This window comes from Phalacrocorax aristotelis, chromosome 2, assembly GCF_949628215.1.
Source record: "Phalacrocorax aristotelis chromosome 2, bGulAri2.1, whole genome shotgun sequence".
Classification (NCBI taxonomy): Eukaryota; Metazoa; Chordata; class Aves; order Suliformes; family Phalacrocoracidae; genus Phalacrocorax; species Phalacrocorax aristotelis.
The window spans coordinates 23,858,068-23,873,252 of record NC_134277.1 but is presented as its reverse complement, the minus strand read 5'-3'; the positions used below and the strand labels follow the sequence as shown (position 1 = coordinate 23,873,252).

Below are 15,185 nucleotides of genomic sequence, written 5' to 3'. Positions count from 1 at the left end.
TGCTCCACGTCAACATCATGGTGAGGAATCACTGCTGTGCATTTGCTCTTCCTTGAATTCAATACATACCTTCTTGGAAATGCTAAAATCGCCACAGTTTTGTAAGGCACAGGCACGCAGATTAAATAATATCTGGACTGAAGAAATACCTGAGCAAGTTTGACCATAAGAATTCAAGCTTTAGTATTTTTTCCACCATGCAATTAGGCTACAGGTAAGGGAAGATGACACTTGATCATTCTGAGTGGCTAACTGATGCAAGACAATACTTGAATGCATCAGATATTAAAAAGCATCTTTGTACATGTGCAATCATCCATGGTAAACAGATCTCCTCTACTGCTCTGAAGCAATCTGCAGGGTTATCACTTATTTATAAGGGTTTGATCCTTGTAGCTGTACGCTTCTACGGGAGAACTTATCTTGGGCCGCATATCTCTGGGACACAGGGCTCTACCCACCCTGGGGACAGTGATGCACAGACATCAATATGATGGATACAAAATGTCCGTTTATTTAGCTGCGTCACACGCTTATATAGCTCTTGCGCTTCCTGTTCCTGCCACTCCTATGGGGAGGAGTCTATCTTTCCGTCACATCCCGTGATCTTCCGGTTGCCGATCTCTGTCTATTCCCCTACAGATCCCAAGAGCTTATATATACTCTTTTTTGATTTTTCTTCACCACAGAAGAATTTATAAAGTATGGAATATTCACTTAAAAATATGCATTAACTTGCATGTGGGAATAACCATCACCTTTCTGGGACACCACCTCAAAAACTGCTCCACGCTGTTACCTAGCTCCTCACCCCTCAAAACCCAAGCAATTTTTATGTGCAGAAGTTAGCTTGTGACATGACACTGCTTCGATGCCCTTTCTAGTGACAACATCTTCTGAGAGGGCTCACTCAGCTCTTTCAGCAGCAATAGTAAACCATGATTTAAATTAAAAAAAAAAAAAAAAAAGAGAATGTTACTGAAAGAGTACCTACATACTCACAGGTAAAATTACTAATTAAAACAAGATCTCCAGCAAGATTTTGAATATAGCTAAAGAGTGCCAAGAAGTTTTCGTTGAGGTAAAGCTTCACAGAGCAGATAGCTATTCGTATCTGATCTAAAGAAGGAAGTCCTTATCTAATCAAATGTCTGGAAAAACTAATAGTTTTCAACAAGAATTATTACTTCAGGTTCTCTTCCTACAACAACTGATTTTTAAAGTACTTTTACTACCTTAATATTCCAAACCCTGCTGCAGGTATAACTCAATAGCTTCCAGCAACAAGTAAACTTGAAATTCATCCTATTAGAAGCTCTTGCTCCTACTGCTTCAGGCTCCTTGAAACAAGTGTATTTTCAGTTTTCACAAGGACTGCTAACAACAATATTTACACCAAGTTTAATGCCATATTTCCCTCTAAAAAGTTTTAACTAGCAGAATACTAAAGAATGAAATTACTATCCTGTAAAAACAAAGGAAATTTTGACTTTTGAAGAAAACTACTTTCTTCATATTTAAAACTCTAATAGTAGGGAAAAAAGTAACAGTCCCTGCACACAGGCGCTCTGCAAAACAACAAAAATACAGCTCTCATTTCAAACATCTGTGTTCCTGGCTCCTGTAAATCATATATCATGAACCTAAAGACTAGCTTAAACTTGAGTTATTTGCCAGGACCTCGACTGCAGCACCACACGCTGAAATAAACTGAGTTGCAAGAATACTCTGGGTACTAGCAGTAAAGCTATAAGAACAAGTATATTGCTGTACTTCACTGTGTCTGTTAACATTATTACCACAAGTAGCTTTTTAAACTACTGTAATATTTGTCCAGGTCAGCATGCTACTCAGCAGGTTTCAGAACTTGCCAGGGGCACAATTCAGAGGGAAGCAAAGAGAGCAACTGTTGCTCCCATCTCGAGCTAATACCACCCATTCTGCAAACACAATGTGGCGCCTGGACAAGTTTATCACCCTGCTGCCCAGCGGCCTGTTCCCGCCCTCGTCCACCTAACCCCCTAGAGGCCATCAGTCCCGTCTCCAGAGCTCCTGGTCCCATTCACTTCCCTAGCAGTGCTTGCCCAACTCAAAAAGAAACAAGAAACAGCCATGAACACTCCCTAGCAGACCTTCCTGCCGGCCTGCAGCAAAGGCACTTCAAGCCTTTCAATATATGAGAGGACCAACACAGGGAGAGAAGGAGGAAGGGTAGGATAAGGAGTGAAAACTTATCTCTCAGACACCCTAATCTAGCAGACATCAATGCAGAAGTGCAGTAACTAAAAGAAAGGCAATTACCTGGGGGAAAGTGGGAATCGCTCTGGCTGACAGGCAGTTCAGAAAGGAGGGACTAGACACTATCAGACATCATGCACTAATTATGCCAAATCATACATTCACGGCTAGCTGACAAAAGTTACTCCACCAAAATGCTATGCTAAGTGCCCGGTACTGCCCTCCACATTTTTTCAGTGTTTAAATGGGGCAAAGTGTATTATTTCCTCTCCAGCCATTTGGGAAATCCAGAAAGCAGAGAAAAGATGGCTTGGTTACTAACCCAGCAGTTACGCTACAATTGGGAGAAAGGCCCATGAGCAATGCACCTCACAATTCACTTGAGCTGAAACTCCACACAGGGTACAAACTAGACTGAGGCAGGGACAAAAACCTGTCCCGATGGAGACAGTTGTAGCTGAAGGCATCTCGAATCATCTGCCAGTATTCACTGCTCTAATGCAATTTTTTCCATCTACTGTAGGCAAATTAGTTTTAAATAAATTCTTGAAACTTTTTCTTTGAGCAATGGGGTGGTATTGTGTTTTCAGACAATAGCCATCTCATTTGAGCAATAATTTTTAAAACAGTTAACTTGCTAAAGTTGTACCTTATATCTTATGTTATAGTTCTAGAAACAATTCAATCCTGCATCAACTGGCACCGCTGACAAGAAAGCCCTTGTTTTCCCTTATCAGCTCCTCTCAACCCTTTCCTCTGCACCAGCAACAGCATTTGTGTAATCCCCAACACACCCAGCTGCGGAAGTGATCCAGGTGAAGACTGAACTGGTGCATACAGGAGTTTTCAGTTGGGTAACTTCCTCAATCTGGTTTACCATGCTGCTACACAAATGCCAGTAAGAGAAAACAGACAAAGGTGAGAGTAACAATGCAGCTTAATCCAGAATAAATCACCTCTTGGGAATACAAAGCTAATTAAAACATGGAAAAAAACATGTAGACAAGCCCAAACAACTCTGCAAGCCTCCTTACTAGTTTCTAAACCTTTCTTTTTGTTTATTTACTCTTGGGGGTGAAACACTTAGGCTCATAAGCATAATGCTACAAAGACAAATGGTTTAGAAATGTAAATAGACAACTGCTGTTTGAGTCTTGAGAAATGCAAGATAACCCATCCAGGTAATCAAAGAATGTGTGTTCCTTCACATAGCTTATTACATGGTATATGTTCAGTAGCTCTAAGGCCGAGCCAGAGGGCAACACCGTGCTGATGAAACTTCCAGTTACAGCGTCTGAGGGAGGATTCATCTAGGCAAACGGGAGTACAAACAGCGCTGTCTAGGCTGCCATGCTAGTCAGTGGGGATCCACACAGCACGATTAATCTGACCAAATGTGATTAGTCCAGGCGACAGGAATGACACTTGGCTCCATTAGCTAAAAAAAGATTAGATCTTCATGTCTGTAAAAGGACTGTGAATGACTAGCTAAGATGTAGACGCTTGCAGACTGCAGACACCTGAGTTAGGGGAGATGCCTCCTACCCTGGATGACAACTGTATACCCCTTGCATAAGTTTTACATTCACATATCAAGTACAAACTGAGATATGAGTTGTCTGGATCTTAACCTTACACTTCGCACAACTGTTCACAGTATGGCGGAGAGCAAGAGGGCTAGACAAGACTGCCAATACCTTAATTTCCTCCAGCAGCAGTCCAAATACATCATTTACCTTAATTTATTGTTACTTTACCATCAAACAAGTCTCTCAATTTGAGAAATACTTGTTGCTGTATTAATATACACCCTTGCTTAAAAAGGATTAAAGATACCATTTTTTCAGTAATGACAATCTCAAAGATGGGATGAAACAAGAGGGAGCTCCCTACACTGCTATCACTTCTGTTAATTACTGCACGAAGAAGAAAAGCCTCTGTTTTAACGAAGCAGGAGCACCTTATGCCCCCACCTCTTATTTATCTGAACGCTTACTGACTGTCAAGGTAAGCTCACCTTTACTGTTAAACATTGCTATTGTATTACTCAGACCTACCACACCGTATAGTAGGTCTCAGCACTTTTGCAGCCAGAACTTAAGAAAACTGGAAGCATTTTGCACCTTATTGGATTCAGCTCCTTTGTTGTCCCCAAGCCAAAAGGACGCTGCTACTTCCTTCCTCTTGGCTGTCCCCCCGCACTCCATTTCCTCCCTGCTAACTGCAGTTGCCTTTGTGTTTCCTCAAGGTCTGGTTCCCACAGGGCAGAGAGGCTGAGGGTGGCCCCTACAAGAGTCACCCCAAGTCCAGCACGGCTTATGTGGGGTCCCCTCCACTGTTACGTTCTCTTGCCTCCCCATCTGAAAAAACAACCACTACAGCAGCATAGCAGAGTTTTCCATGACGCAGGTTCCTACTTAACATGACGGGGGCTTCACCTCCTGGTGCCTAAAGTGTACAGATAATGGATAAAGACAGGATTTCTAGTATGCCTCCACAGTACGACACAGGCAGCGACAGCTCACAGAACTGCAAAAGGTAAGAGTAGGAACAATTAAAAGATACCTTCAGTGTTGGATTTCCAGGGACTTTTGTGCCCTGCCTACAGAGACTGCTTCTATTCAAAACAATTTATATCCACAGCAGTTCTGTTTAAATACACCCAATCCACCAAGTAGCTAGTGAGGGAGCCAAATTTAAAGACTATACTGTACATAAACAATTTTTTCCTTCAGATCACCCCAAGATGGGCTGCTCTTCAAGATATCAAAAAAGTGACACAAGTCTACCTGAACCAGAACACTGGCATTTTACATCAAATGAAAATGTAGCTCTATATTGAAACATACTTAAATAGTACATTCAAGGGCTCAGACTTGCCACTATGTCAAACATGATTCTGTCTTAGTATTTTAAAGTAAAAGATTCAATGCACTTATTAAAAGCAACAAGAAATTACAGTACGTTCACATTCTTATGGCTCTGTATTAACAAATATATGTATCTTTCCAGTTTCCAATAAAACTAAAGATGGTGTCTGTAAAAAGCATGTGTACAATGGTTATTACCCATGCACAACAAGCCAGATATTACATTAACTGAAAACTTAATGTAAACCAGCTTACAGGAAAATGTTTCTGGAATTTCTGGAAGAAAAAAAAGGCACTCAGTTCTCTTTGGTATTTCCCAAAACAAAATGTTTTTGAGTATACTATTAGTGTGTATTGTATTTAGTATTATTAAACTCATTTGTTCTAGTAAATACAACCCTTTACACACGCTTCTTGCCTCCCTTATTTGTGCTCCACGACAGGTAAATGGTAAAACCACTGAGACCTGTGGGAGAGGCAGAATACCGACAGTGCAGTTCTCTCGGAAGTTGCCTTTCTTCATATCCAAAGGCAGATCTGATATATACTGGAGCAAAGGGAAATTGATCCTACAAATTAAAAAAAAAAAAAAAAAAGCAGCTTGCATAAGGTAATCAGCATATAAGGTAACAGAAATACTGAAAGTGCACACTTTGATTTCAAGTTGCAGGTATTCTGGGGACAGTGTGTAGTTTGCCTTTGGCTGACTGGAAAAACAACTAAATTATAAGCTCTAGGTACACAACACAATTTTATTGATCAAATGTACTAGAGTAATTTACAGATTACAGGAGGGCACACAGCAGGCTCACTACCCTCGACTTCAGGAGAGCAGACTTTGGCCTCTTCAGGAGCCTGCTTGGTAGAGTACCATGGGATAAAGCCCTGGAGGGAAGAGGGGCCCAAGAAAGTTGGTTAATATTCAAGGATCACCTCCTCCAAGCTCAGGAGTGATGCATCCCAACAAAGAGGAATTCAGGCAAAAGTGCCAGGAGGCATGCATGGATAAACAAGGAGCTCCTGGACAAACTCAAACACAAAAAGGAAGCCTACGGAGGGTGGAAGCAAGGACAGGTAGCCTAGGAGGAATACAGAGAAATTGTCCGAGCAGCTAGGGATCAGGTTAGGAAAACCAAAGCCTTGATAGAATTAAATCTGGCCAGGGACATCAAGGGCAACAAGAAAAACTTCTATAGGTACATCAGTGTTAAAAGAAAGGCTAAGGAAAATGTGGGCCCACTCTAGAAGGAAGCAGGAGTCCTGGTTAACCAGGATATGGAGAAGGCTGAGGTACTTTTTTGCCAGTCTTCACTGGCAAGTGTTCAAGCCACACCGCCCAAGCTGCAGAAGGCAAAGGCAGGGACTGGGATAATGAAGAACCGCCCACTGTAGGAGAAGGTCAGGTTCTAGACCATCCAAGGAACCTGAAGGTGCACAAGCCATGGGACCTGGTGAGATGCATCCACAGGTCCTGAGTGAACTGGCAGTTGAAGTTGCTAAGAAACTATCCACGCTATTTGGGAAGTCGTGGCAGCCTGGTGAAGTTCCCACTGACTGGAAAAGAAGAAATGTAACCCCAATTTTTAAAAAGGGAAAAAAGGAAGACCCAGGGAACTACAGGCCTGTCAGTCTCACCTCTGTGTCCAGCAAGATCACGGAGCAGATCCTCCTGGAAAACTACGCTAAGACACAAGGAAAATAAGGATGCGATTGGTGAGAGCCAACATGGCTTCACTAAGAGCAAATTGTGCCTTAGGAATCTGGTGGCCTTCTATGACAGCGTTACAGCATTGGTGGATAAGGGAAGAGCAACTGACGTCAACTACCTGGAATTGGCAAAGCATTTGACACTGTCCCGCATGACATCCTGGTCTCTAAAGTGGGAGACATGGAGTTGATGGATGGACCACTCGGTGGTTAAGGAATTGGCTGAATGGTCACACTCAGAGTTGTGGTCAATGGCTCAATGTCCAGGTGGAGACCAGTGATGAGTGGCATTCCTTAGGGGTCACTACTGGGACTAGCACTGTTTAACATCTTTCTTGGCAACACGGACAGTGGCATTGAGTGCCCTCAGCAAGTTTGCTGATGACACAAGCTGTGTGGTGAGGTTGACACTCTAGAGGGAAGGGATGCCATCCAGAGGGACCTTGACAGGCTAGAGAGGTGGGCCCATATGAACCACATGAACTTCAGCAAGGCCAGCAGCAAGGTCCTGCACAAGTTGCGGCAATCCCAAGCATAAATACAGGCTGGGCAGAGAATAGATTGAGAGCAGCCTTTCGGTTGATGAGAAGCTCAACGTGACCTGGCAATGTGTGCTTGCAGTCCAGAAAGCCAAACATATCCTAGGCTGCATCAAAAGACGCATGACCAGCAGGTCAAGGGAGGTGATCCTACCCCCTCTACTCTGCTCTTGTGAGACCCCACCTGGAGTACTGTGCTCATCTCTGGGGACCCCAACACAAGACAGACATGAAGACATGGATCTGTTGGAGCAAGTCCAGAGGAGGTCCACAAAGATGATCAGAGGCTGCAGCACCTCTCCTATGAGGGCAGGCTGAGAGAGTTGGGGTTGTTCAGCCTGGAGAAGGCTCCGGGCAGACCTTCTAGCAGCCTTCAAGTACCTGAAGGGAGCCTACAAGAAAGATGGAGAGGGACTTTTTACAAGGGCATGTAGTGATAGGACAAGGGGTAATGGCTTTAAACTGAGAGAGGGTAGATTTGGATTAGATGTAAGGAAGAAATTCTTTACTATGTGGATGGTGAGGCCCTGGAACAGGTTGCCCAGAGAAATTGTGGATGCACCATCCCTGGAAGTGTTCACAGCCCGGTTGGAAGAGGCTTTGAGCAACCTGGTGTAGTGGAAGATATCCCTGCCCATGGTGGAGGGGGGTTGGAACTAGATGATCTTTAAGGTCCCTTCAATTCAAACCATCACCCAACCCATTCTGTGATTGTATGAATTTGATATATGTGGAGAAGTGACGTTCCCAACCATAGTGCTATCCAACAGCAAGCTTCAAGCAGTGTTGTTAAGAAATGCCATTAAAGCTGAACCACCAAGCTGCCAGGTACTGTGCATACCTATATTGACAAGATCTATGCATCGAGTTTCCTTGCCATGCATTTTCCTCTGTTTTCTTCACACACCAAGACTGTGGCTAGTTATTACCAACAGAATACAAGAGTAAAACTAATTTGAAGTTTGTAGTAACAGGAGACAGAGTGACATTTCTGCTCCTCCACTCTCCAAAACCATTGGAAATGTCTTAATTTTTCCAACAAACCTAAAAGCACAATCCTTCTTCCACCCCATCACACAAACACATATACCAGGCTTCTGTTAAATTAGCAAGCATATGGTAAAACTGCATTTCATTGCTACCAGAAACCTCTCCTTTAGAGAAAGGACTGCACTATTTGAAACCATTCACTTGGCCAGAAGTTGGCAGAGAAGGCAGCCGTCCCTAAAAATTTCATGAACCAGGTTCTAGTCTCAAGCAGTAACCAGTGTGCCTCAGTGTGAGGTTTAAAAAAAAAAGACAAAAGAGAGGGGAGGGAGAAGGTTGTTTTAAACTTTGTGTTAGGTAACACACAGCAATTAATATCGACTCAAGACACAAGCAAATGACCACAGGGAAAGCCAGCATGTGAGTTTGCTGTCACTTGACAAGTGCATACACACATTATTTAAGGCAAGTAGAATAACTTACTGCAAGGTATTACACCAAAAGGGTGAGCACAAGTGTTTAGCAGAAAAGGGCTGCAGTTTTAAACCCTCAGCTCACCTTAAATAACTTGTTCATCAGACTGAGAGAAATCAGTTACTAGGCATTTGCAGGGATTAGTAGTTCAAGGTAAACATGCAAAAAAAAAAAATCTAGTGCTTAGCTGGATCTGATAACCGATGAAATCAATGAATACCTCATCCTCATTAAGATTTTACAATACTGTCTAGTACTAAGTAAACACTTTGTTCCTCCACTAAAATAAAACAACGTCTTTTGTACTGCTTTAGAGCAATTTAGCTTCTACTCTTATAAGTCCATTTGTGGTCTCAATGAAATAAATGTTTGCATTTGAAGGTCATTAGCAATTTGCAGCTGACTGAGAAGAGATAGTACGGCAGTGCAAGATGAAAGACAGAAAGACTATTTCTGCATCACCTAAACTTTATCATCACAGCTAAAACTGCAAGCTTGGGATAACTGGCTTTAAAAAAAAAAAGCGCCAAGAACTTGAGGGTCTCCTCACAGCTGTGACTGTGATGTCCAGAAGATAAGTCTTTACAAAATTTCCAGCTGAAATGGTTGTGAAATTAGCTTTCATAACATCAAGAAATGTAATGGCTGTCTGCAGACAGGCAATTCCAAACAGTAGGACTCAAGCATCAACCCTCTGTGCACACAGAGGGAGAACATACTGTGGATTCTGACTAAGCAGCAATAGCCAAACTTTTATTCACCATCATACTAGGGAAAAAAAAAAAAAAAAAAGTATCTGCCTAATGTCATTCTGGGATTACAAAGGTAGGATATCCTGAGCACATTCATCTACTAGTAGACTAGTCCTTACTCAAGTGTTATTTTATTATTCGTAACTTTTTCATTTTGAACAACTAATGAAATATGAAGACATGAATTTAAACCAATGTCCACTGCAGCAGACAAAAGCCATACCGGGCTTCTGCACTACAACACAATATTCTAGGATTTCTCTTAAAAGAGCCTCCCTAGCATCTACGAATGAATCATCTTCTATTACAGAGCAAAGTTTACAGGCAACAAAGAACTGTAACCCCTTACCAAATTACACAGATTTTACTTACTTTCTCCCTGGGTTAGTGTTACCTCTTCATAGAACTCTTAAATTCCTATTTGCCAAGGCTCCCTAAGTTTAAAATCTGTTTTAAAAAAAATCTGGATCTGTTCATATGAAGAAAACTCACTGCGTATTTTGTCTGTACTCAAACAAATCACCAATTCCCAATAAGAATGCAGCTTAAGGGTTGGGTTGTTTTTTTGTTTTAATTAAAAATTTCTACACATTAATTTCAGCATTCAAACCAATCTACATTCTGGAATACCTGATAGAACAATTAAAAAACAAACAATAACCACGAAAAAGCCTCCAAATCATAATTTAGTCCTCATTTGAAATACTTGTCAGGTTTTAAGTATTTGAGAAAAGGTAAAGGGGTAAAGCTTTACCAATCCTGAAGAGTACCTTTATGGACTTCTAACAACCTCACTGGGGCTCTAAGCGCCAACACTGACAAAAATAAACAACTAATTTTCTTTAATATGTTAAAATCCACACAGATGAGTTACTGAAACTTAGAGGGTACCTCTGTGACCTTCAGAGGCCACAACAGATCTGCATAATGAATCAAATAAGGTAACAGCGTGCCAAAGTCATCCAATTTTCTAAATAGGGTGCTAAATACAGAGCTTAATTACCAGTACTTTCCATATTCGCGAATTATGTAATCAGTCTGGCTGAGCAGAATTTGAAGCTGGGACTGTCTGAACACACAGCTGAGAGCAGTGAAAGAGAGAAACGCTCCATGCAAAGCATCACGCCTCATCCCTTCCTTAACTACAACAGACTACAAATCCCACCTTCAAACAGCTCCAAACCTAAGACCTACTTATTTGGTCTGTTAACACAGACATGGAACACCTTAACTGAGTCTCATCTAATCTGTCCCACAATAAGGAGGACTCTCTGCCCTAGCCTCTTGTAACCTGTCCAATAATAAATATTGCAGCTGAAACAACTACTCCCGGATGGCGTCGTCTGGTTTTCTCACCTCCACCTTCATTCCAATCCCTTGGTTTTTCACTAGTTTTTTCCCAGCCACAAGGGGCAAGTCAGTCATTTGCAAACATCCCTGATCTTTGGCAACAGCCCTTCACCTGCAGCTATGACTACCACCGCAGTGCTAAAAAGGCAAGAGAGAAAAATGGTTGGTTTAGGTTTTACAACCATTCAGCACTTATTGTGCTCAGTATATAAACAAGCACTGTACCTGGTACTAAAACTCTTCTCCGCAGATGATGTTCACACCTGAACTTATTCAAGGCTACAAGCCAGCATCACATAAGTTTTAAAAAAAAAAAAACACCCATGGTAAGTAGCTGTTAACTAGTGAGCAGAATACACTTCAATATCAGATTAGCTCTACATATCCACTTACCAACATACACGTCCAAAGAGTAAAGATAGGGCTTGTAATTAGACTTTGGAAAATTATGCTATGAAAACTCAGATGTTCTTACTCAGAAGATAAAATTAGACCATACTGTTTAGATAGAAACTTCATCTACTCACTGACATAGCTGCTATTGCTTAAATAATCAGCTATCAGGCTTAATGTGGACGTAGCAGCTACAGAGATGAGTCTTTCTACATACCATGAATTGAGCTCGACCATAGAGATTATATCGACAGGGCAGTTGAAAGGCACTAATTCTGCCAATACCTCACCACTTTGATCACATATATGAAAGATTTTCCACATGATACAGAAATTACAATAGATTTTGTTATTACTTTGGTATCTGAAGTGCTAGCATCAAGGGACGAACACAATCCTGTTTTTCTGGCACGCTTATCAATAAACTCTGTATAGTCCTGAGTTTACTGGCCTTTAACTATAGTACCTCTTCTTCCACAGCTGCTACTGTTTTGTCCTTTAAAAAGGCAGAATTTGACATGGCATTTGACATCAGATTGCCTACCGTGGTAGGTTTTGCTACAGGATACCAATACCTTTTGAATACACTGCATGAGAGCACAGGCCCACCTAGATCTTACTCGTATACTGCAAATACAGCCACAAAAGAGAGCTCAAAAGGTTGCTTTTAACGTTTTCCTTCTTGTGGCAAGCATTGCTTACTGAATCTTACTGACACGCAAGACAGGAAAGCTTCGAGGAAACGGGACACAAGCGCACCCTCCGCGTGGTGTACTTCCACCCCACCGCAGCGGGAAGGATGCTGCCAGCCCATCGCCCGGTACGATCTCTCACCCCAGATGACACATGTAGCCACTGGACAGCACATGCCACGAGGCTCACGCCGGCCACGGGAGAGGACGCATTCCTCCTAGCACGTTTCATACCCTTAGCTAGACAAGTTTTCTGCCTCCTAACATAGCCGTGGTCACAGCAGGCGCGACGCTGCCACAGGATCCCTGTCGGAGCCCGGCGGGAGGAGGCCGACGGGGGCTGCCCTCCTGCCACCACCGAACTCAAGGGCGAGGGGCAAGCGGGGCACGGCGGCTCGTCTGCCTCCGCCGAGCTTCCCCGGGGGGTGAGGGCTGGAAGGCAGGTGCACCTCGCCGCCGAGGGGACGCCTCACCAGGCACCTGTGAGCATCGGGGCAGAGCAGCCCACGTCCGGCCCCGGAGCTGCCCCAGGTGCCGGAGCCCCGCCGCGGCCTCCCGGGGGGCTCGGGCACTGCCCCGCTACCGCTTCCGCTCCCGCCCGGGCGCGGGCGGGAGGGACGGCGACGCTGCCCGCCCGGGGAAGGGTCTCTCCCCGGCTGCCAGGGGCGCAGCCCGTGGTGACAGGCCCCCGCCGGCCGGCGGGCAGCCCACCGCGCCGAACAAAAGGCCCGGCCGAGGCCCGGAAACGTCCCGGGGTGGCGAGCCGAGCCGCGCCGCCAGCCCGGGGGGGCGAACCGACTTCCCAACGGCCCGGCACGGCCAGGGGCAGGGCCTGCGGCCGCCGGTACCCCTTAGCCCGCCTCTCACCGCCGCGTCGGGCCCTGCAGGGGGCACGGCGGGGAGAGGGGAGAACCGGGGGAGAAGGACGCAATGCAACAGCTCCGGCAGCGCGAAGGGAGGGAGGGAGGGAGGGAAGCAGGGAGGGGGCAGCACAATAAGGCCAACAGCAGCCCCTGCCCCTTTCGTTAACAAAAGCTCCCCAGCCGCGGGCTCGCACCCGCCTCCGCCGCGGGGCTGCCTTCACCGCCCCGTGCCTGGGGGGGTCTGCAGCGGGCGGCGCCCTCGCTGCGCCCCGCAGCCGGCGGGCGGTGGGAGCCGGGAGAGATCTGGCACTGCTGCCACCTCCCCCGCCCCCGGCGCCAAACCCCCGGCCATACCCCCCCAAGTTTGCCGCCGCTCGCACAATGCAGCCCCCCGCCGCCCCGGGGGCCACCGCACAAAGCGGGCCAGTCCCGCCGCCCTTCCCGTACCGACCTTGAGCTGCTTCGGGCGCCCCTAAGGTTTTGGTCACCGCCTTCCACACGTTGCAACCCAGCAGGCAGAGGAGAAGCGCCGCCGACCTGCTCATTTCCACCCGCCGCCGCCGCCAGCCGCCGCCAGGGAGGGAATCGCCGCCGGAGCCGCTGCCCGGAGGAGGAGGAGGAGGAGAAAGAGCCGCATCAGGGGCTGGCCCGCTCCGCGCCTCCCTCCATGTTGCTGTGCGCTGCCCCTCCTGCTTTCTCCGCCTGCTGCATTGTCGTCCCGCCGCTGCGCCCCGGCCTCCGCGTCCCGCACTGTCCCCCCGGGGCGGGCGGGGGGCAGGCGAGGCGGGAGCCCTCCGCGGCCCCGGCTGCCTGTCTGGTTTTATTTTCTAATTTTTTTTCCCCCCATTTATTTTCTTCCCCCCGTCTCCGGCAGGGGCAGCCAGGCTCCGCCGCCCGCTCCTTAACCCTTTGCTGCCTCCCCGCACCGCGCGGCGGGCCCGGCGGGACAGCGCCCCCTGCCGGCCCCGCCCAGCCCTGCCCTCCTGGGCCGCCGCAGGGCGAGGGGCCGCGGCTCCGGGGCCGGCTCCGGGGCCAGCCGGGCGGCCCCGCCGGGCCTGGTCGCCCCAGCGAGACCACCTGTCGCCCGGGGGCAGGCGTGTGGCCCCGGCGGACTGCCCCCCGCCCCCCCCTCCGCCAGGTGCTGCCGCCCTTACCTGTCGCGGGGGGCCGGGTCCCGCCCGCCGCGCCCGCCTTCCCTCCCTCCCTGGCTGGCTGCAAAATGGCCTCCGCGGTGGTTCGGTGCCCCCCGCCGCGGCGGCTCGCTCGCCTCCAGCCGCAGCCCAGCGGGAGGGACGAGACGAGGGGGAAGACGGACGTGGTGGCTTATAACGGCACGGCTGAGACTTGTCGAGTCACAGGGTCCCGCACGGCCCCCTGCCCCGGCTGCTGTATTTATGCTGATTTTTTTTTTTTTAAAAAGACAACCACAGAACAACAGAAAACGCACCCATCTACTGGTTTTTTTTTTTTAGAAAACTGTTTAAAAAATGCTATTGCAAGCTGCACACGAAAGGCAAACTTCGTGGTTGAAATGCCGGCATTGCAGGCTGAGGGCAGCCGCGGCTCTGCCGCGGGCTCGCAGGATCCCCGGGGAGGTGGCGGTGTCGTGCCCTCCCACCCCTGCACCAGGCAGGGCACGGCAGAAGCAGCACTGGGCAAACTGTAGCGCGGGCAGGGACAGTGTCCCCGGGGGCTTTCTCTCTGGTATGTTTTGCACCATCTGTAAGAGCATCTCTTGATGTACTTTTCCTCCAGGACAGCAGAGGCAAAATACAAGGCCACAGCACTCACTCTTCCCTTCCCGGGCTCTGCTGAGCTTTATGCTTCCTAGGGGAGGGAGAACAGGCGCTCCTCATGTTTCCTCCGGCGCAGAGGTTGCTGCTACAGACAGCTATTATGGCAAGTCTTTACACAGCTGTGCAAAGCAAAGCCTCTGCCCCACCGGCTTATGGATTTCCCACGATCTGCTCCCAAACACTGCCAGTGCTTCAGTTTGCCTGTAAGACTGAAGTTTTTATACCTACAAGTTTAAGCTCTCACAGAGGTGTCCTAAAGCTTTGGGTGTTATTTGAATGTCTATTTTTAAATAAAATCTGCCATAAAAATGCAATGTGTTGTACATTTACTTTTAGAAAGCAGTACAGTTGTTTACCTTGTCACTTCAGTATTTGACCAGAGTAGCTACACCATAAGCTACAGGTTGTTCCTTTTATGAATTTTGTGAAATTCTTGTACCCCAGAAGCGTTAAAACTGGTTTTCCTGTTCCTTTTTAGAGACACACCAATTGGTTACAATATTTTTCACTCTGGTTTTACCATT

General features: G+C 46.7%; 1 protein-coding gene across 5 annotated transcripts in view; it reads right to left on the bottom strand.

Moving 5' to 3' along the window:
• FAM171A1 (family with sequence similarity 171 member A1) overlaps window positions 1-14,120 on the bottom strand; it is a 92,213-nt gene extending 78,093 nt beyond the window's left edge. For 2 of the 5 annotated variants that reach the window (XM_075082744.1, XM_075082746.1), the window contains exon 1: window positions 13,317-13,771. In XM_075082744.1, the coding sequence (XP_074938845.1) occupies window positions 13,317-13,410 (94 nt within the window). In that variant the 5' untranslated portion in view covers window positions 13,411-13,771. Of the gene's footprint in view, window positions 1-13,316; window positions 13,773-14,019 lie in introns of those variants that run through there. The other 3 variants (XM_075082743.1, XM_075082745.1, XM_075082747.1) reach the window with 3 other exon arrangements.
• Between the last annotated feature and the right edge of the window lie 1,065 nt (window positions 14,121-15,185).